Here is a 23792-nt window from a genome sequence, read left to right as displayed (position 1 = left end):
CATATGAGCAAGAGCCTATGGTGATGAAGGAAGAAGTTCAAGCTGCTTTGAAGGAAATAGCAAAAAATAAAGCCCCAGGAATAGATGGTATACCAATTGAAGTATTTCATATAACAGGTGTTGCCCTGGATGTGCTCACCAAGTTGTGCCAAGAAATCTGGAGAACAACCACTTGGCCAACTGACTGGAAGAGATCTATATTTGTTCCCATTCCAAAGAAAGGTGACCCAACTGAGTGTGGAAACTACAGAACAGTGTCATTGATTTCACATGCAAGCAAGATTCTGCTGAAGATCATCCAAAAACGATTAGAACAGCACATCAGCAGAGAACTGCCGGAAGTCCAGGCTGGGTTTAGAAGGGGTTGTGGTACTAGGGATATCGTTGCTGATGTTAGATGGATCTTGGCTGAAAGCAGGGAATACCAGAAGAATGTCTTTCTGTGTTTCATTGATTATGCAAAGGCATTTGACTGTGTGGATCATAACAAACTGTGGCTGACTCTGAGAAGAATAGGAATCCCAGAACATTTAATTGTGCTAATACGAAACCTATACTTGGACCAAGAGGCAGTAGTCAGAACAGAGCAGGGTAACACTGCATGGTTCAAAATAGGGAAGGGTGTACGCCAGGGATGCATCCTGTCTCCATACCTTTTCAACATGTATGCCGAGCAGATTATCCGAGAGGCTGGGCTCTATGAGGAGAATTGTGGCATCAGGATTGGTGGAAGATCTATCAACAATCTCCGTTATGCAGATGACACAACCCTGCTTGCTGAAACTGAGGAGGACCTCATGCACTTGCTGCAAAGGGTCAAGGATTGCAGCCTTCAGTATGGACTAAGGCTCAACGTCAAGAAGACAAAGATTCTCGCCACTGGACCAATTGGCAGCGTCAGGATGGATGATGAAGAGATTGAGAGTGTTCACAGCTTCACTTTGCTCGGCTCCACAGTTAACACTCTTGGTACCAGCAGTCAGGAAATCAAAAAGCGTATCGCGATGGGAAAGTCTGCCATTAGGGACCTCTCAAACATACTCAGGAGCAACAGTGTCTCTCTGGAGACTAAGGTGCGCCTGATACAGGTCATGGTATTTGCAATCGCTTGTTATGCATCAGAGAGTTGGACAGTGACTAGGGAGGACAGAAGGAGAGTGGATGCTTTTGAGCTGTGGTGCTGGAGAAGGGTACTGAATGTACCCTGGACTGCCAGGAAAACAAACAGATTCGTCTTGGAGAGGATTAAACCAAGCTGCTCCTTGGAGGCAAGGATTCTGGGGCTTCGTCTGACATACTTTGGACATGTTGCCAGGAGGGACGGGTCCTTGGAGAGGGACATCATGCTTGGGAGGGTGGAGGGACAGCGCAGGAGGGGAAGACCCTCTATGAGATGGATTGATTCGGTGACTGGGGTAATCGGGATGGGTGTGTCAGATGTGGTGCGGTTGGCACAGGATAGAGCAGGGTTTAGAGCTGTTGTGCATAGGGTCGCTATGAGTCGGAAACGACTCGTTGGCACGTAACAACAACAACTATGTGCTAAACAATAGGTTAGGCATTGATGTAGAATTATAAAAAAGAAATGTATACTATCTTCAAAGAATTTACAAGGAACTAAAAAAAAAGAGAGAGAGAGAGAGAGAGGGGAAGCTGTGCTGTCCAATGTAGTAACCATTAGTTCTATGTGGCCATAGATTCAAAATTTAAAATTATTAACATTAAATGAATCAAAATTTCATGGATACCTGAGGCTTATGGCTACCATAAGAGACAGTGCAGCTATAGAATACTTCCATCAAAGCAGAAAGTTCTACTTGGGCAGCAAGTGTGGCGGCTGAAATAGAATCACTAGTAAACTATTGCTTAGTGTATGTGATGTGCTGGGCTCTGATGATGCAGAAATGTAGGGCACATCCTCTTCTTGATGCAGTTCACAGTACAGGATGAGGGGGAGAAACAGAAGCTGACAGTTCTCGTTTGTTCTGTGTGATCCTAGACATTCTCAGTGTGAGAAAAGATCAGCCAGTTCAGGAAAGGGAGAAAAGAAAGAGAGAAAGGTGTTTTCATGATGAAGCACTTGCCCCAAAGGACCTAAATGGTCCATCTGGAAAATGCAAGTACTTCAGTAGAACTGAGAGTCAGCTAAGATTTCAGGCTTTATCCTGCAGTTGTGTGGCCAGGGTTGGGGTGTGGGAGCACCATTCCTTAAGTCAAGGGCAGCCTCTGTCCTGCATGACAGAAAAGTACTTTGCATCCACACCCCGCAGACTGCAAAGCAGGACATCATCAATAAGGTCAAGGAAGGACTGAGGAATGGTCCAGACTGGAGCCCAGGGGCCTAAAGAGAGGGAAGGCCAACATGGCAGTGAAAGACTTTCAAGATGGAAAAGGAAGTGGCTGAGTTAAGATTGAAACTTGGTTGTTGGAAGTAAGAAAAGAGATACAGTGAGAAGATTTTTTTTCCTTTCACTTTTTCTATTATTTGTTGTTGTTATTGTTATGTGCCGTCAAGTTGCTTGTGACTCTAGCGACCCTATGTACAATAGCCTTAAACTCTGTTCTGTCCTGTGCCAGTTGCACTGTCTCCAGTACACCTATCCCGATTACCCCAGTCACTGAATCAATCCACTTCATAGAGGGCCTTCCCCTCCTGTGCTGTCCCTCTACCCTCCCAAGCATGACTTCCCTCTCTAAGGACCGGATCCCTCCTAACAACATGTCCAAAATTTGTTAGATGAAGCCTCAGAATCCTTCCAAGGAGCCACCCAGTTCAACCCTCTCCAGGATGAATCTGTTTGTTTTCTTAGCAGTCCACAGTACCCTCAATACTTTTCTCCAGCATCACAGCTCAAAGGCACCAATTCTCTTTCTATCCTCCTTAGTCATTATCCAACTCTCTGATGCATAACAAGTGATTGCAAAGACCATGGCCTGTATCAGACACACCTTAGTCTCCAGAGAGACACCATTGCTCTTCAGGACTTTCTATTATTTACTTACTCATATTTAAGATGTCAGTCTAGAGACTAAGGTGTACCTGATCCAGGCCATGGTCTTTGCAATTTCTTGATGCACATCAGAAAGCTGGACAGTGACTAAGGATGACAGAAGAATTGATGCCTTTGAGTTGTGGTGCTGGAGAAGAGTCTTGAATATACCATGGACTGCCAAAAAAAACATTAGGTCTGTCTTGGAGAGGATGAAACCAAGTATCTCCTTGGAGGCTAGGATTTTTTAATTTTTTTAAATTTTTGTAAGTTTTTGTGTTTGTACCGGCACTGCCAAGTAAACAAACAGATCCATCCTAGAGAGGGTTAAACCAGGCTACTCCTTGGAGGCAAGGATTCTGGGACTTTGTCTGACATACTTTGGACATGTTGTCCTTGGAGAGGGACATGATGCTTGGGAGGGTGGAGGGACAGCGCAGGAGGGGAAGACCCTCTATGAGGTGGATTGATTCAGTGACTGGGGTAATCGGAATGGGTGTGTCAGAGGCAATGCGATTGGCACAGGATAGAGCAGGGTTTAGGGCTGTTGTACATAGGGTCGCTATGAGTCGCAAATGACTCAATGGCACATAACAACTACAACAACAACAACAACAATCATTAAAGAAAACCATGGAATGGGTGTGTCAGAGGCAATGCGATTGGCACAGGATAGAGCAGGGTTTAGGGCTGTTGTACATAGGGTCGCTATGAGTCGCAAATGACTCAATGGCACATAACAACTACAACAACAACAACAACAATCATCAAATCACATCTGACTGGTACAGGAGATTGCCCCCCCCTTCTCCAGCAGAGCATCTGGTGGATTCGAACTGTTTACCTCTGGGATTGCAGTGCGGCTTCTTGCCCCTAGCCCACCAGAGCTCCCCAGAAGCTAGGATTTTGAAGCTCTGTCTCACATACTTTGGGCACATGGCCAGGAGGTGCCAGTCCTTAGAGAAGGACATCATGCCCAGAAGGATGGAGAGACAGCGCAAGAGAGGAAGACCCAGGGTGAAATGGACTGATGCAGTAACTGGGGCAATAGGAGTAGGTGTGTCAAAGACAATGAAGTTGGCTCAGGATAGGACTGAGTTCAGAGCTGTTGAACATAGGGTTGTTATGAGTTGCAAGCAACCTAATGGCACATAACAACGCCATATTTAAGAAAGGGAGCAGCTATAGAGTTAGAGCTCAGCTCAATTTTGAGCCAGGAAACTTATGAAACTATAAGTCACAGTGGTGTCTATTTTTCTTTAAAGACACTTAGCAGTACAAGTGTAGTTTTAGAGAAGATGAGCAAGTTCACGTATGATGAACCCTGGGTTTTCCAGGCTAATATAGCAGAAGGACATGCAGACGAATAAGTTGGTATCATTGTTTGGGAAGAGATGTTGAAGCAATTGGTGAGAAAAGGCAGGAATTTAGGGTCTGGATGATGTTGGAGATATTCTTCAGCAATAGGACTTGTTGGAAGCACATTCTCACGGTTTCAGAGGAATGTGACCATGACAGTGGAGATAGGAGTAGAGAAGAGATGTCAGGGGGCTTGGGGGAGGGGTGAATTCTACCAGGTGCTGAAATCCATGACAACTGCAAGGCAATGACCCTCAGGTATGACATGGCTTCTCTCAAGAACTCCCTCAAACATCTTCAGTCACCTGTGCTGATGTCAGTCATGCTTGGGCTTCATGAAAAGCCTGAAAGTATTAATTATACTCCAATTCCATTCCCTCTCGTTCTATCATGAATGTAGGATGGAGTATTACTGATTGCTCTCCCGTGTAAGAGTCCTTTATTTTTCTTGAAGGCTGTTCATTTACTCTTCAATATTCTCTTGCACACGCTGAGTAATTCTAACTCTTTTCATCTAATTCAAGGCTTTATTTCCTTTTCATGATTTACCGAGTGCACAAGTGCTCTGAACTCTGTGCCACATATCCTGAATAGGGCTCCATCGAAGTTGATTGTTGTTCTTCTGGTTGGGGGTCCTCTTGTGTTCAGCTCTTTTATGTCTCTCTTATGGGGGACCATGATATCCGAAAGAAAACCCACGTAAATTATTTTATCATACCACAGTATAATATTAACAAGTCATTTTTTTTAAAGTTCATTTTATTTTATGGCTGCCCTGTTAATTCAGTCTTGATTTTAAAACCGTAATGTTCTGGTTCTGTCTAAGCTTGTTAGTCATGATGCCCCATCATTTTTTCATTCTTGCCATTTGCATTCATTTATTTCATTCATAAGAGGTCCTTTCCATTGAAACTACACCACATCTCCCATGTTGCTTTGGACTGTATTTTCCACAACTTTCAAGGAAAGCTTAACTTGTTATCCCAAAGCTGCTTTTTAACCATCTCAAACAGTTTAAAATTATGTTGGACCAAAGACAGGACAATAGTTATTTGACCTTCTTGCAACAGTACATCTTAGCAGTTAGCGGGGACTTCCTCAGGTTTAACAAATATCCTGACTAAGTAATTTTCATCCCTTAGCTGAAGCACTGCTACGTGGAACTTCTGAAGATACCACTCATCAGGTAGCTGCTGAACACAGAGATAAAGACAGGGACCAGTCCTTGAAGGACCAGATCCAGCACAGGTTAGTGTGAATCTAAATGTCAGCTTTCTGTTTCTCATCTTTTATATATACTGACAATTAGCCACTTTGGTGTTGTCAGAACTATAAAGAATACATACCTCTTAGTATTTCATCTTTTATGGGTAAAATTAAAGTAGTTTCAATAGTGATATTTTTATGTGTTAATTTCCCTCCAGAATGCAATCAGAATCCCACCAGCCTATTCTGCAAGAGAAATATTTATGGCAATCAGCTTCTGTAAAGAGTGCAGCCTTGGGAAAAACCCTATAGTGCAGTTCTGTTGTGTCCTTGGGGTCACTGGAATCAATTCAATGCCAACATATTTGGCCATCAGACAAGGAACCCTAGTGGCACAATGGTTAGGCACTCAGTTGACCAATATGTTGATAATATGTCCTAAGGAGAGACCGGTCCTTGGAGAAGGACATCATGCTTAGGAGAGTGGAGGGACAGCGCAGGAGGGGAAGGCCCTCTAGAAGATGGATTGATTCGGTGACTGGGGTAATCGGGATAGGAGTATCAGAGACAGTGCGATTGGCACAGGACAGAGCAGAGTTTTAGGCTATTGTACATAGAGTCACTATGAGTCACAAGCGACTCGACAGCACATAACAACAACAACAACAACAATCATTAAAGAAAACCATGGCCATCTGCTTCTATAAAAATTACAACCTAGCCTTCAGGTGCTATCTTCTAAGGTAACAATGCCAAGGAAAAATAATGGTTATGCCAAAAAAGGACCATGGCCAACTCTTGCTGAACCAGCTGTGTTTTCTGCATGCCCAAAGTCGAGGCCATCAGAAAGGTCGTAACTGGAAATGTACTTGCAGCCATCAGAATCATTTCTGAAGTGAATGTCTCTGACATGTGCCTGCTTCCCATTATGTGTATGAGTTGTATCAGTGTATGAGTTGTGTCATTCATATCAAGCTGCTCAAGAGCCCTTGCCATGTCTCCCACAAGTACACAACACTCTGCCCTGATTTAGACCTGCAGGTGCTCACTCATGATGCATCAAAGTCCATGGAAGGATTTGAGGCCATAAAGCCTGAAGATAAAATGTTGTTGTTGTTGTTGTTGTTAGGTGCTGTCGAGTCGTAGATGACTCATAGCGACCCTATGAACGAAAGGCCTGAGCACTGTTCATACGTAGAGTTTCTGGAGGCACGCCATTTCAGAAGTGGATGCCGCTCCTGCTTCCAGGCTTGATTTAGTCGGGAAGCTCCAGCAAACACTGTCCACCATGGATAACAATTACCACATTTGGCACATCAGTGTCACAAGAAGATAAATTACCCTGAAAGAAAATCAAGTGGAAGTTAAAGATTACAGCCTAGAAAAACCTGTGAAGCAGTCAATTCTGTCATATACAGTCACTATGAATTGGAATAACCTTAATTCCACACAGTAACAACTGCCATCAGACTGTTGTTGTTGTTGTTGTTGTTATGTGCCGTCGAGTTGCTTGCGACTCATAGTGACCCTATGTACAACAGCCATAAACTCTGTTCTGTCCTGTGCCAATCTCACTATCTCCGACACACTCATCCCAATTACCCCAGTCACCAAATCAGTCCATCTCCTACAGGGCCTTCCCAGAACTCTTGCGCCTGCCCTCCAAACATGATGTCCTTCTCCAATGACCAGTCTCTCCTTACAACATGACCAAAGTATGTCAGACGAAGCCTCAGAATCCTTGCCTCCAAGGAGCAGCCCGGTTAAACCTTTTCCAGGATGAATCTGTTTTTTGTCTTACTAGTCCATGGTACCCTCAATACTCTTCTCCAGCACCACAGCTCAAAGGCATCAATTCTCCCTCTATCCTCCTTAGTCATTGTCTAACTGTCTGATGCATAACAAGTGATTGCAAAGACCACGGTCTGTATCAGGCGCAACTTAGTCTACAGAGAGACACCGTTGCTCTTGAGTACTTTAGAGAGTTCCCTAACAGCAGACTTTCCCATCGCAATACATCTTTTAATTTCCTGACTGCTGGTGCCAAGAGTGTTGATTGTGGAGCCAAGCAGACTAAAGCTGTAAACAATCTCAATCTCTTCACCATCCATCCTGATGCTGCCAATTGGTCCAATAGTGAGAATCTTTGGCTTCTTGACATTGAGCCTCAATCCATACTGAAGGCTGCAATCCTTGACCCTCAGCAGCAAGCACTTCAGGTCCTCCTCAGTTTCAGCAAGCAGGGTTGTGTCATCTGCATAAAGCAGATTGTTGATAGATCATCCACCAATCCTGATACCGCATTTCTTCTCATAGAGCCCAGCCTCCCATATGATCTGTTCTGCACACAGGTTGAAAAGGTATGGTGATAGGGCACATTCTTGGCATACACTCTTCCCAATTTTGAACCATGCAGTATTTCCTTGCTCTGTTCTGATGATGGCCATGGGAACCAAAATATAACTTTGAGTCTATCCCACATGAATTTCATAACCATCTCAGGAACAGGTTTTAGGGCTTGAAGATGAATGAGCAAAGACCAGATGAGTTGTGGGAGGATATCAAGGATATCATTCAAGAAGAGTGCAGACGTTCATTACAAAGCAGGAGAGGAAGAAAAGACCAAAATGGATGTCAGAAGAAACTCTGAATATTGCACTGGAGCCCAAAGAAGCTAAAGCACAAGGAAGAATTCAAGATACTAAAGAGCTGAACAGAAGATGTCAAAAGGCAGCACGAGATGACAAAGTAAAATATTACAATGAAATGTGCAAGGAGCTAGAGTCAGAAAATCAAAATGGCCGAACTCGAAATCACTCAGCATTTCTTAAGCTCACGGGACTGAAGAACAAATTCAAACCTCAAGTTGTTACAATCAAGGATGCTTTAGGCAGAATGTTAAATGATCCAGGAAGTATTAAAAGAAGATGGAAAGAATATAGTGAGTCACTGTATCAAAAAAAATTGGCAGACACAGAAGAATTTCATGAAACAATAGTATGAGCAAGAGCCTATGGTGATGAAAGAAGTTCAGGCTGCTTTGAAGGAAATGGAAAAAAATAAGGCCCCAGGAATAGGTGGTATACCAATTGACATATTTCAGCTAACAGTTGCTGCCCTGGACGTGCTCACCAAGTTGTGTCAAGAAATCTGGAGAACAACCATTTGGCCAACTGACTGGAAGAGATCTATATTTGTTCCCATTCCAAAGAAAGGTGACCCAACAGAGTGTGGAAACTATAGAACAATATAGTTGATCTCACATGCAAGCAAGATTCTGCTGAAGATTATCCAAAAATGACTTGAACAGCACATCAGCAGAGAACTGCCAGAAGTCCAGGCTGGGTTTAGAAGGGGTCGTGGTACTAGGGATATTGTAGCTGATGTTAGATGGATCTTGGCTGAAAGCAGGGAGTACCAGAGGAATGTCTATCTGTGTTTCATTGATTATGCAAAGGCGTTTGACTGTGTGGATCATAACAAACTGTAGCTGACTCTGAGAAGAATGGGAATCCTAGAACACTTCATCGTTCTGATGCGAAACCTATACTTGAACCAAGAGGCAGTTGTCAGAAAAGAGCAAGGAAACACTGCCATCAGACTACAGTGTCTAATTCTAAAACCACTTCTGTTTCATGCTGAGGAGGTTTTCTGATATTGTCTTGAATGTACACAAGCTTTTCACTGAATAAAATTTAGACAAAATTAGACAATTTCCTGAAGCCGTAAGGAGAATTCTAAAAATAGGAAGAGAACCACAAAGAGTCACCTAAGTTGGAACTTGACTTGATTGCTGCCAAGTTGCAACTGGATCATAGAAGAGCCTCCAGCAGGTTTGCAGAGGCAGTAAGCCAGTCACGTGGGGAGAGATTACCCATATTTCTCTTGCACAATGGCTTATGGATTAGATCTATGTCTTTGGGTTGGCAAACCAATAACTGCTAGGGATCTCTGGTGGCCTAGTGAAAAGAAGCTGCTCTACAATCCTAAATGCACATGGTTCCAGTGCATCGCCTGCTCCATGGGAGAAGGATGTTCAACCTTCTCCTCTGTTATCTGCTGCTTCTGAAAACCTCCTGGAAGGTCAGCTATGAGTCAGTTCCCACTCAATTTCACACAACAACAAGAACAAGGGCATCAGAGCTTCCTAAGCAATATTAAGGCTGCCTGTCCTCTAGGAAGGAAAAAAGACCATTTCAAGAATCATTCTAAGAATACTTATAAATAATGCTGATAAGTCTGAGCCATCTGAGGTTCCTCACAAATCTATGTAATTTCTGTTTTTAAGAAAAAATTGAAGATGACAGACAAGACCACTGTTACCAGGAAGAGTTATATGGCTCAGCTATCTTGCTGTGAACATTGATGGCAGTAGTCCACCATGCTTGTCTGGAGTTCCACTTAAATCCAACTTACATGAATGTTTTCATTAAATGATGACATTTTCCTTTCTTCTTTTGCTTTTTCATATTTCTAAAAAAAATATGTCTTGGTGGCATTAAATAATACCTTTTTTTAATCTAATGAGAGTGAGAATCCACTGCCTGTCCATTTCTTAAGGCCCTTTAGAAAGGAAGTGTGTTACATGTTGTACCCTAAACCTAAAGGTCAGCAGTTCAAACCCACCAGCTCCTCTGGAGGAGAAAGAAGGCACAATCCTCCTAGAATTATTTACAACCTCAGGAACAAAGAGGTGCTATCAGCCAGTCTGGACACGATGGCAGTGGCTTTTTAACAGATGGTTGTTGTTGTTGTTAAGTGCCGTCAAGTCGTAGGTGACTCATAGAGACCCTATGAACAAAAAGTCCTCAACACTTGTGTGTCTCTCATCCTGTCTCCAGCTTCATAGGGTTTCCAGAGGCAAGCTATTTATGGAAGTGGATGCTACTCCTGATAGGTTTCTTTTTTTTCCAGTTAGTGAGATTTAAAAATTATATTCATTTTCCAAACAATCATTCATAGGATTTTTGTTTTAAGTTTGTTTCTTTTTTTTCAGGCTCTGTTTTGACAATGTACCATTTAATTGTGCACAAGGTAAACTATGCTTGATATCACTCTGGTATTTCAATCAACATGTGATCTTCATATAGTATTCTGATTTTTGCAGAATTGTGGGCTTCTTGGACAACTGGCCTTCGCTGGAGCAGTGGTTTTCAGAGGCAGAGAATATATTGATAAAAGTCAATGCTGACATAGACGAGGAGGATCTATACCAAAGAGTAAAAGACATTTTTGTGACTGAGATGCATAAAAAAAAGAATAAAGGTAATTATGTTTTTTACCATTTTGAGCTTAGGTATGTAAAATATGGTTTTAATGAAGTTAAAAATTATAGTATGATTATAGAGCTTTCGCTTATATTCAGATTACTACTATCTTAAAGGGTTTCATTTCTGCTTCTGATTTTATTTCTGCTGCATATTTTTCTACATAAAGTACTTTTTCTTCACTTCCTTTACATTTTCTTTTATTTAATAAAAAATATATCATCTCACTGAAAGCATTGTTTTACTGTCAAACAAATCAAGAAATAAAAGAATTCATATTCAGTATATTACAGATTTAAGTGTGTTTTGTATTATAAACAGTGAGTGAATTATCTTCCTACCTAAATTAGTTTAACAATTATCAGTTACTTGCTTATTAGTCTACTTCTGAGGTATCTTTAAAGTGATATATGATAGGGTATTATGGTTATCACAATAGTCCAGAATTAAGTGAAGTGTACTCGGGGAGGTGGGGGGAGGGTGCAGGAGAATTGTATACCAATAAAAGAACTTTTACTTTTCAAAGACAGTAGTGGACTGGGGCAGGGGGAAGGGTGGGCAGGGAGAAAAGTGCAACAATGAACGAATGGAAATCCAAAATCTCTGTAAATGTTTATTAAAATTAATAAATTAATTTTTTTAAAAAGGAAAAATATTATTTTATCCTGTTAAATAATTTTACCTTAAAAAATGTTCTGACCCCCTTCCCTCATCCAGTCAAGCAATAATAATTACTATTACATTTTTGTACACTTATGGGAACTTATGTGAGATCATAAACTCATAGATTTCCAGTGTCAATGGAATTTCACATTTAAGTAATGATTCTGAGAAGAAATCTCTTCAGTTCAGACTGAACCCCTGGGTTCAGTCCCTCCTCTTCTTCATGTCACCATCTCATTGGGCCTACAGTGTAGAGTGCTCTGTTGAAGAAGTTAAAAAGCTTCCACATAGCTCTCCAGATACCCCTTCGTCTCCTCGGGTTCATTTCTTCATGTTATTTCTCCTCCAAGCATCTGCATGAATTCATTTTTTTGTCATGTTTATTTGTCTTCCATCATTATGATTGAAACTTCACAAAGCCAATAATTTGTGTGTGTGTGTGTGTGTGTTATACTATTTATGCTTATATCCTGTCAGTCAGCACTGTGACTAGTGTTATTTGTGGCTCTTGTTGTTTGCTACCATTGATTCAAACAAGACTCATAGCGACCCGTGAACAGCAGACCTGAACCCTGCCCTGTACCATCCTTACCACTCGTGATATAGAGGCTATTATTATAACCACTTTTTTAGCTCATTTCATTGAGCGTATTCCTCTCTTTCACTTGTGAAAAGATGGTGGTGATGCTGGAGAGGGTGGTGGTGGCACTGGTGATGATGGTGATGCTTATGGCAATGGTGGTGGTAATGGTGGTGGTGGTGACGATGACGGTAGTAGTGTTGATAGTTTTGATGATGGTGGAGGTGATGGTGGTTGCAGTGAAGGTTGTGGTGGTGACTGTGGTAGTCGTGGCAGCAGTGGTGGTTGTGATGGTGATTATAGTGGTGACAGTGGAGGTAGTAGTAGTTGTGGTGGTGACAGTGGGAGGTGGTGGTGGTGGTGGTGACAGTGTAGGTGATGGTGGTAGTAATTGTGGTGGTGATAGTGGAGGTAGTGGTGGTTGTGGTGGTGATAGTGGGAGGTAGTGATGGTGGTGGTGGTGACAGTGTAGGTGGTGGTGGTAGTTGTAGTGGTGATAGTAGAGGTGGTAGTGGTGGTACAGTTGATATGGTAGTGATAGTTGTGGTGACAGGGGAGGTGGGTGGTGGTGGTGGTTGTGGTAGTGGTGACAGTGGTGGTAGTGGTGCTGGTGGTTGTGTTGGTGACTGGTTGTAGTAGTTGTGGTTGTGGTGGTTACAGTGGAGGTGGTGATGGTGATGGTAATGGTGGTGGTTGTGGTAACAGTGGAGGTGGTAGTGGTTGTTGTGGTGGTGATGGTGGTGGAGGTCGTGATGATGATTGTAGTGGTTACAGTGATGGTGGTGGTGGTGGTGGTGGTGGTGACGGTGGTGGTGGTGTTGACAGTGGAGGTGGTGGTGATGGTAGTGGTTGTGGTCATGACACTAGAGGTGGAAGTGGTGGTTGTTGTGACAATGGAGATGGTATTTGTGGTGGTAACAGTGGAGGTGGTGACAGTGGAGGTGGTTGTAGTCGTGACAGTGGAGGTGGCGGTGGTCATGGTTGTGGTGACAGTAGTGGTGGTGGTGGTGACAGTGGAAGTGATGGTGTTGGTGGTGACAGAGACGTGGTGGTGGTGGTTGTGGTTGTAACAGTGAGGTAGTGGTGGTGATGGTGGTGGTGACAGTGGAGGTGGTTGTCGTGGTGGCAATAGATATGGAGAACAAGAATCTGCTCATTTAATTAGTGTTACATATACCTTTCCCTAGTAGATCTCCTCACCTTTTCTCTCACATTGCTCTCTCCCTTCTTTTTAAACTTTCTCTTCTGTTTATCTACTGGGCATGTTGAAGTAAGTCTTTATTTTCCTATCTCTCTTTATGAAGTATTTCAAGGTTATTATTTTTGTTGCCTTCCCCAGGCCTTTTAATTTGTTCTGTGCACACAGCAACAGCACCAACCAGCACCACCAACACCAGGAGACTCCCCGTTTGTTGCCCTGCAGTCAATTCCAACTCAAAGAGAACCTACAGGACAGGGTGGAGCTGCCCTATAGGGTTTCCAAATCTGTAAACCATTCCAGAGTGTCCGGCCAACTCTTTCTTCCACGAAGTGGTTAGTGGAGTTCCAGCTGCTGTCCTTCCAGTTCGCAGATGAGAACTTAACCACTGCACCACCATGGCTCTTACAAGAGGCTGAGGAAATTGTATTTCTTTTCAGATGGAGAAGTCTTAAAATTGGAGCTTTCTGTGCTAGGTGACTTCCCTGAAAGTCCTGAAACACTCCTTGGCTCTCAAGCCAGTAAGAGCACTGTTCTATTAATTGAGGTTTGTCTCAGTTCACACAGACAAGCCCTGTTGGTTCAGTGCCTAGTGGTAGGATGTTAATTGAAAAGGGGGTGATTTGAACCTACCAGCTAATCTTTAGGGGAAAAATGAGGCTCTAACACCATGCTGGGTGGTTCTGCTTTACCCTGCATGGTGGCTATGAGATGACACACTGGGTGATTCTTAGGTTTGTTTACTTGTGGTTTGGTTTGAAGTTCCTAATGATGTTCTGTTCCTCTTATCCTTTTGAAGTCACTAAGAAATTAGAAGAAAAGGAAGCAAAGAAGAAGACAGAAGAAGCAGCTCTGGCTGAGGCACCACCCCCTCCTCCTCCTCCTGAACCAGAAAAAGAGAAGGAAATTTCTCCTCCGACAGAGCCTGCGAAAACTCAGTCTGCAAAAGTGAAGCAATCAGGTGACTGACACAATGATTTATGACCCTGTTTGCTGGTTCCTTGGTTTCCCATGGAGAGGTACAAATTATAGTACATGCTATTAAACTTGAAGCAACTTCAGTCATAGAAAACAAAGCGATTCGCTCAAAAAAAAGTGGAAAAGGCCTCCAGTAGCAAAGATGTAGTTGTCGCCAAACCCAGGCACTTCAGTGTGTGGGTGGACATGGAGTTGTCACATTCAGATCTGCCCATTAGAATAGGACCCCACAGGAGAAGTGGGAAGGCACAGAGAATAAGAAGCCATCTAAAGCAGGGTGAGGACATAGATGTTTGTTTGCTGAGCTATGGAGTTAAGATTCTGTTACCATCTTAATAAGATGAGAATTAGTGTAGATAGCACACACAAGAATGAGGGGACAACACAGCAGCATGCCGTGGTGACTAGAAATCAAATGTCATTGTAAATCTTTATATGTGCTTAGGAAAGGAAAGTAACAAGTGCCTCAAAGGATCTCTTTAAGGACATAAAAGGCAAAGGCCTGCTCAGAGAATATTGTCTGGCCTGGGTTCTTTCTATTATAGATTGTTAACTAGTACAGACCATGACCAGAGCATCCCATGGTAGAAAATGAAGATAAGTATGCAACAGAAGTCAAGTGCTGAGCTGTTGTAAAGCATCCTATGAGTTAAGTGCTAATTCTAGGAAACAATTGCATCCCTGGTTTCTGGTTTCAGCTCCATAAGTGGCTGGCCAAACAGCCACATGAGACTCCGAAGATACATATTCTTGATAGCGTGCCTTGATTATTTCTCTAAACTCCATAACCTTTCTGGTGTCCTTGGAATGGCTCTGAACTAAAGGGTAAAAAAAGAGATTTACATTACACAAATGAACTTGAAAACTTTAGTAGCCTTTGTTGTGTATTAAAAATCTTTTTTCCCCACCATTAGAATGGAATTAACTAAGGGTTAAAACATACAATCCCTTAAAAAAATGTGTTTATCTTTTGACACAACAAAGAGCCATTAATGAGATAAATGTCTTTTCTCCACTACCTCATCAGGAATTAAAAACAGTCCAGAGTTCTGGAGGGAGGGAAATGGAAATCTTTATAAGTACAGTTACATGTTGGGACAGTTCTCCCTTCAGTTTAAGTGAGTTTTGTCTTATCTGATATGGGATCCTAGCACTGCCCCTCTCCTCCTCCCAACTCGCTCCATGTCTGAGCCATTTCCTGAAACAAAATCTCTAGTTGTTCCTGTTAATGGCGTAGCTCAGTCTTAGAGGCTTCCTAAGTTTGTTTGCAATTTAAAAATTGTACTCTTGAACACTGTGCACTGGAGGAATAATAAATGCATCGTTGCTTCAAAGTGTGGTTGTACTGTCTCTTTTTTCCATGGAGGACTGGACTGGTGCCTGAGCTTTAAGAATGCATAGAAGGGTTCGTCTCCAGAGGCCCAATTACTGCCTTCCACAACACTGCTTTGCTAGGTGGAAAAGCGCATGGCACTAGGACGTTGGTGGGGCTGCCAGGGACACTGTGTCACTGCAGCTGAGGGGAGTTTGTATGAGCATGCTAGAGGAGGAATTTTCAAGGAGGTTTGCTTTTTTGAGAGGCCTGTGTCGCATGGTGTGTAACAGCCTAAAGGTCTGAAGTTCAACCCACAAACCGTCTTCTGGAGCCCAGTGGGTAACGTTCCCAGTTAAAGAATTACAGTCTCGGAGACCCAATGGAGGGGAGCTGTGAATCAATGGCACCTCTTCCGCTGTGGGTTAGGTATAAGAAAAACTGGCAGAATGTAAAGCCTGGGGTTTCAAAACATGCCCAACTTAAACAACTAATTCCAACCTTCTTTAGGAGTTTGAAAAGAATTTTTTATTTTATTTATTTTTTTTTTAAAGAAAATCAGATGGAACCAAGTAAAGAACTTAGTGGTAATCATCATTTGGCCCAATGATATTTTCTAACTAGGGAGAGCTCATGATATATGTAATCTATAGGGAGTTGTGAACTATCCCTAAGGCCACGCCTCTCTACCTGTTCAAATCCACCAGCAGCTCTGGGGAAGAAAGATGGGCATTCTCCTCCTATGCAGCTTACTGCTTTCAAAGACTCAGTGAAGGATCAGCAATGAGTCAGTTTTGACTTGAAGGCAGCAAGTTTTTGAGATAATTTATATCCATTTTACACACACTTGGAATTATATTTGGCCATATTCCATTTAAAGGCTAATCATTGAATCGATTACCAAGCACTACTGAGTTTAGAACCAAGCTTCTCAGTATGGCAGTATAGAGTGTTACAATCCATGCTGCTAATTAAGTATATTTCCTGGATTTTACAGTATATTTCAACCTTGGCTTTTCAATTGGTTAGCATTTGAGTGCTTTAGACACTTCACACTCCTCCAGAGCTCCTTAGAATATATTTCAGAACTGATTAAAAGTGGACAGAGTATATACTTCCCCAGCAGAAGTAGTAAGGAGCTGAGCTGCAATCCCAAAGGCATGCAGTTTGTGCTTCCAAAGCTGGCAGTTCAAAGCCACCAAATGCTCTGTGGGAGAAAGATGAGCAATCTCCTCTCATGTGTTTAAAACTGCCTCTGAACACTCGCTGGAAGAACTTGATGCTACACAACAACAAAAATAACAACGTACTTTATTAGGGAGTTCTGGTGGCCTAGTGATAAGAACCTATACTGCAATACCAAAGATATGCAGTTCGATTCCACTGGCTGTTCTGTGGAAGAAGGGTGGGCAGTCTCCTCTGGTGCAATTTACTGCCTCTGAAAACCCACTAGAGGTTCAGCTATGAGTTGATTCCACATATTTTATCAGTTTATCATATCCTACCTCTGTTCTTGCCTTCTTTGTTCTGTTACCTTGTGCTAGAATTTAAAGCTAATTAAATAATGAATTGCATAAAATAGTTTTGTTAAAGGAACTATCAAGGGAGCTTATCCAGACATTTTGATCATTATATATATATATATATATATATCACTCAAACATTTGGATCATATTTGTTTGTTTATTTATTTATTTTGTAGTCAACTATTTGGATGTTTTAAAGCCTTTTATACAAATTAACAAATGTTTCAAGGATAGATTTTCCCCCCCTATTCATCTAAGTAATTTATTTTAGAATCACAGTTGTTGAGATATTGAAATTCATGCACACATAATCATAACTATCATTTCTAAACACGAAGAATTGGTCGTTGGAGTCTCTCAATCAAAGATGTTTAAGTTGCTGTGCTGTCTTTATAGCTTTTTGTTGTGATTAGTGTGAAAGTTGACAAGGCTAATGAGTCATCCATTCATGATGCACGTTTTGATTTGTGACAATGATTGCAGTCCCCACAGTGTGAAAACACTCTTCCCATTTCTGTCCTACATTTACCATTTCCACCCATCTTTTTTTCCCCTCCTTCCCTGACTTCTGAGCTTTGTTACTGTTAGGTGCTTTCAAATCCATTATAACTCATAGTAACCCTATAAACAACAGATATGAACCCTGTCCTATCCTGTGCCATCCTCGTTGTCTCTGACATACTTGAGCCCATTATCACAGTCACTGTGTCAATCCATCTCATTAAGGGTCTTCCTCTCTGTCACTGACCCTCCACCTTTCCAAGCATAACGTCCCTGTCCAAGGACTAGCCTCACTCCTAGTGACATGCCTTAAGTATGTGAGATGAAGCTTAGTCATCCTTGCCCCTGGGACCTTATCCCCTGACAAATGCTATCCTTTGATTTCATGTGGTTGATTGGTCTGAGAGAATTCATACTTCCCTTGTATGATTATTCACCTCATGTTGTTTTTAAAGGAATTCTGGTGGTGCGGTATATAATATAACAGGCTGCAAGCTGAAATACCAGCCTTTCAGATTTTCTAGCTGTTCCAAGGAAGTACAATGGCAATCTCCTGCCATAAAGATTTGCATCCATGGAAACTCAGTGGAGGGCCCCTATGAGTTGGAACCAACTTGGTAACAGTGAGTTTGGTTTAGTTTGATTTTATATTGTTAAGTGCTATCAAGTCAACTTAACAAAACACTGCTCGCTCCTGCACCATGCTCACAATCTCTCGTGCTCAAGCCCATTGTGGCAGTCGCTGTGTCAATCCATCTCTTTGAGGACTTTCCTCTCTTTTGATGACCCTCAGCTTTTCTAACATGATGTCCTTTTCCAGAACTGGACTCTCCCTGAAATATTCTCAAACTTTATGAGGAAAACATCTCATCATCCTTTGAGCACTCTGACTGCAATTCTTCTAAGACAGAAGTGTTTGCTCATATAATAGTCTACAGTATATTCAATATTCTTGACCACCAACATAATTCAAAGGAACCAATGCTTCTTTGGTCTTCCTTATTCACTGTCCAACTTTTCACATGCATATAAAGCAATGGAAAATGCCATGCCATGGATCAGGGGTCACGGCAGACTTTACAGTGACATCGTTGCTGGTTGGCATTTTAAAGAGGTCCTTGCCAACAAATTTTGCCCAGAGCAGTGTGTCTTAAGACTTCCTGAATTCTATTTTCATGACTTTTAATTTTTGGATCCAAGTAAGATTAAACATTTGATAACATAAATCTCTTCTCCATCTGTCTGTTAGTACATTTGTGGTTATTTGTTATTTGTTATTTCTTGCTTTTGAGGTGTAATCCATACTGAAGGCTTCTTCATTAAGTGCTTCAAGTCTTCTTTCAGCAGGAAATGTTGTATCATCTGCATATCATAGGTTTTCTGATATGTCTCCTTCCAATCCCCATGCCACATTCTTTTTCATATAGTCTAATTACTTGAATTCTTTTCCCAGCATACACTTAGACTATGTATGATGAAAGCATATAATCTTCACACATACCTTCCTGATTTTAAACCATGCAGTATATCCTTGTTCTGTTTGAACAGCTGCGTTGTCTATGTACAGATGTTGCGTGAGTACAACCATGTGTTCTGGAATTCCCATTCTCCTCAGTGTTAGCCATAACATTACAGCCCTAGATGTGCTTACTTGCCTAGACCAATAAATATAGAAGACGAGTCCCTGGTCAACCCACTGAAAGAGATCCATGTGTGTGCTTATTTTAAAAATGGTGATCCAACATAATATAGACATTATTTAACAGTATCATTATCACAAGCAAGTAAAATCTTGCTGAAGATTATTCAGAAGTGTCTAGAGCAGTACAGCAATAGGAACTGCCAGAAATCCAAGCTGGACTCAGAAATAGGCTATAGAGTGACAAATGCATCATTGATGCCATCAGATGGATGTTGGCTGAAAGAAGATAAAATCAGAAAGATATTTTCCTGTATTTTATTAACTATGACTATGTGGCGTCACCTTGCAGGCTTGTCTATTGGCTGGAAGCTGAGCCTTGAGTATGACTTCACAGGTTAAGAGTAACCAAGGACCATAGTCACAGAGGTCCCACCAGTCTCTATAGACTGATTAGTCATCCTGCTCTCTTTTATGATTTGGAGTTTTGTTCCATATCCACCCACTTTATGCAGGAGTTACTTTTGTACTCCATATTGGAGCAGCCAGTGGTGGGAACTACTCACTGTCTAGTTTTTCTGTTCCCTGTGTCATGGAAATTGGAGTTCATGGATTTCATTAGCCCTTGGTCTAATTGTATCCGTGCATCTTTGATTGCCTCCACTCTGTTTGCCTCAGACAGAGAGAGACAGAGTTGCACTTTAGATGACCACTTGCAGGCTTTGAAGACCTCAGTTGCTGCTGTCGGTTGTAGAATGTTGTTCTTGTGGACTGTACTATGCTAATTGACTTCATGCCTACCAAGACTATGGTTCTGAGCCCCCTAGACAAAGAAACTCATTCCTTCAAGATGTTTGGGTATAGCTATGTAGTATCCATGACTTAGTCCCTCGATGCTCTTCTGTACTCACGGATAGAGCTGACATCCTCAGTCAAACTATAAAGGAGCACTAGTGGGATAATATGCCTGGTGTTGTGCTACTAACTGAAAAGTCAGTAGTTCAAATCTACCAGATCCTCCAAGAAAGAAAGAGGAGCCCTTTCTCCCGTAAAGTTATAGAGCCTTGAAACCCAATGGAAGGATCAGAATTGACTCAGTGTCAGTGGGTTTGGAGGTTTTGTTTGAATTTTTTTTTCTGGTCAAATCTGTACGTATCAGTATAGACCCATTAACTTTCACATTTCTATTTCATTTACTTATATTTGGTACCCAACTGTAGTTAGTTATTATTCATGTTATTGCAGGATTGTGTATGGAATAATATTTAGCTTTGTTGCCTCTATTTCTTGTGCTCCTCTCATTGTCCTCCTGTGCCCTCGTCATTTTGTGCTTACCTAAACTACTAACAAGTCCTTCCGAGAGAGGGTGAAACCCAGCTGCTCTTTGGAAAGAAGGATTTTGAGACTCCATCTCACATACTTTGGTCCCAGGAGGGACCAGTCTTTGGAGAAGGACATCATGCTTGGAAGGGTTGAGGGACAGCACAGAAAAGAAGGCCCTGTATGATGTGGATTCACATAGTAACTGGGGTAATGAGGGTAGATGTGTCAGAGACAATGAGATTGGCTCAGGATAGAGAGAGTTCAGAACGATTGTGCGTCAGCCTGCTATGAGGTGTAGTTGACTCAAAAGCAAGTAACAACAACAGTACTTTAAAAGCTGCCAATGAAGGAAAAACAAAAGAACTATAGCCAGGACTAAAGAAGAAACTGGTTGAACTTCTTGTTGAATAATGAAAGGTTTAATAATTTTGTGAGACCAAACCAAAGGCCTGTGGTTGAAGTTCATTAGCAGCTCTGCATTGAAAAGGTAGACATTCATCTTCAATGCAAGTTACTGCCTCTTCAAAACCACTAAAGGGTTAGCTGTGAGTTAGTTCTGACTCAACAGTACACAACAATAATTTATTTGAGACATCATCACTTTCTCATTGTTCCCTTTTAAATAACTCTGTTTAACTAAATCCCAGAGAATCCAAGATAAATATCCTCAAGAGATTCTTTACAAGTTGTTGTTGTTGTGAAGGTGTTGCTGAGTTAACTACAACTTGTGGCCACCATATGAATAGTAGATTGAAATCTCAACCTATCCAGCGCCATCCTTGCCCTCTTGCCATGCCTAAGCCCATTAGAGTCACTGTGTAGGCCCATCTCACTGAGGGTCTTCCTCACTTTCATTGACCCTCCACTTTTCTTTGTAATCCATGGGCTGGATTACAAGTTATAGTCAGTGCAAAATGGAAGCATAGACATCACATGGCCACTAAGCACATTTAGCCAAGAGAAGTTCAAGGATACACATGACCAAGTTAAATGTTGTTTTCCTGCCTTCTGAAAAGTGTCTGGCATCATCCCCATAATAGGTTGATTTGTTCATTCAGTTAAAATAAATCCAAATAGAGCTTTTAAATGGACTTTCAATAAATTTTCAAATGTCCACAACTGTGTTCCAAATGTCTATTAAAATTTAGAATTAAAGTGCTCAGAGTGACAAGATAGAATAGTCCTATCAGTGCTGTTTTTCAAGACGCTTCCATCCGTAGCCTATTTTCTGATTACCTTTAAATCACAATAAGGGCTTGAGCCATAGCATGCATGAGAGAAATACTTTTATCTGTATCTGTGAGAAATAATGTTTGATTGCTTACAAGTCATTGCTCAGCTATTAAAGGAAGTCATAAATGTTATTTGTGTGTTGAATTTTGTTTAGACTCCCAGCATGGTAAACATCAAACTCCTCAGGAAGGAAAAGGAAAGAAGGGTGACACTTCACTCAAAAGAAAAGGTACAGCAGATAATTGCATATAAGTCTCCATGTATGACTGCCTCAGTGAAAACAGCCAGACTTGTCTAGCAGGGTTCCTTGACTGTGTCTCCCCAGCATTTGTAAATCATAATAAGCCCTTGCCAAGGAAAAAATATAACTCCACACTTTCAGCTGCCTCCTTCTTAGCAAAGGCCCTGCTGAGCAAAGTGAAGTTTATGAGTGATAATTTAAAGAATAAACAGAATATCTATTCATCAGAGATATAGGGCTCACTCTTCACGAGGCTGTACCATCAGGAAGCTGCATGCTGTCCTCTTACTTGTCCAGAACGGCTTTCACAGAACAATGTGTTGGTATAAAATCCTTCACCTCCCTCACAATAAAGCGTAGGAGTGGAGGTGGGGCTTCTATTACAGCAACAGCCAGCTGCTCTTTTATTTTCTACAGGGATTCCTTGCCCCCTACATCGTTCAATTGCCACCACATGAAACGCCAGATGAAAAATTCCCATTCTGAATCAAGGGACAGGAAATACTTTCTTCCTCCAATTGATCAGAGAAAATACACCTTTAAAAGGCAGCATTTCCTTTTCCATTTTGGTTGTTGAGCCGTTCAAACCCATATTAGTGGTTCAGATTTAGTGTCTGTGCAGGGACCTCCGGCTTTAGTGACAACCTTGAAATTAATTCTTCACCTCATAATGACTTTCCAATTTAATTTCTATATGTTTTCCCTTCACCCTGGTCTCACTAGTGTTTCTTTGTAACATATATTAATTATTTCCGTGAAATAATTGTTAAACAATTGTTGGTGAAAAAAATAATCCCAGCTCTATTATTCTCAAAGGTATATTAGTTATTATGTTTATGTTTAATTGTAATAGCTATCTCATCCAATGAATTAAAACTCAAGATACAATTACAGATGCCAGCAGGTGACTGTTTGCAGTCCATTCAAGAGCTCTGTCACAAAGTAAGGGTCTTTAACTTTCCATCATGAGTTAGCAATGCAGTCGGAGTGCAAGGCGGTGCCATGTTCCCAAAATGACTTGCTGAAAAAGCTCTTTATTTTGATAAGATGCATAACCATGGGTCTCAAGTCCCCACTCTTCCTCTCTGATTATGTAACATGATAGGTTATGTAACAGGAGCCACGTGGTAATAAGTAATACTGAAATAATATTTAGGAAAATACTTGAGTTGCAATTTATGTTCGGCTCTTACCTGAATAAGATAATGCTTTTCATGTCGGTTATTATTCACCTCTTGTGAAAGAAAAGGAAACGGAGTGAAATGCTATTGTTAAGTGCTGACAAGTCAACCACACAGCTGCCCTGTGAGAAATAGATAAGCTCCTTGCCCTCTCCAGCTGCATCTTCAAGATCACCATCGTACTTCAGACCATTGTCATAGTCACCACATAACTCCATCTCTCCGAGGTGTCATTGTTATGTGTCATCGAGTTGAGTAAGATCATAGCAACACTGTAAACAGCAGACCTAAACTCTGCTCTATCCTGTGCCATCCTCATGATGAGCCCATTGCTCCAGTCACTGTGTCAACATATCTCACTGAGGGTCTGCCTCTCTTTTGCTGAACCTCCACTTTTCTAATCATGATGTTCCTTTCCAAATAGTCGCTCCTAGTAACATGCTTGAAGTCTGAAAGACTTCACCATCTTTGCTGCACACGCCTTCTGGCTGTACTATTTCCTACTTCTTTTTTTTTTCTATAATTATATTTTATTAATTTTCATAAACATTTACAGAGATCTTGGGCTTCCACTCATTCATTGTTGCACTATTCT

At 41.6% G+C, this 23792-nt stretch overlaps 1 protein-coding gene across 1 annotated transcript in view; it reads left to right on the top strand.

Annotated features, from left to right (window-relative positions):
- Positions 1-23792, top strand: part of SPEF2 (sperm flagellar 2) — a 331758-nt gene that overhangs the window by 142082 nt on the left and 165884 nt on the right. Inside the window, exons 16-20 of the mRNA XM_006902126.1 lie at positions 5492-5597; positions 10663-10820; positions 14063-14211; positions 20697-20720; positions 21938-22004. Coding sequence (XP_006902188.1) covers positions 5492-5597; positions 10663-10820; positions 14063-14211; positions 20697-20720; positions 21938-22004 — 504 coding nt within the window. The remainder of the gene's footprint in view (positions 1-5491; positions 5598-10662; positions 10821-14062; positions 14212-20696; positions 20721-21937; positions 22005-23792) is intronic.

The sequence above is a fragment of the Elephantulus edwardii genome, unplaced genomic scaffold (assembly GCF_000299155.1).
Source record: "Elephantulus edwardii isolate Elephantulus edwardi_28Jun2011 unplaced genomic scaffold, EleEdw1.0 scaffold00370, whole genome shotgun sequence".
Classification (NCBI taxonomy): Eukaryota; Metazoa; Chordata; class Mammalia; order Macroscelidea; family Macroscelididae; genus Elephantulus; species Elephantulus edwardii.
Note: the sequence above shows the minus strand (reverse complement) of the source record. Positions and strands in the feature narration are given on the sequence as shown.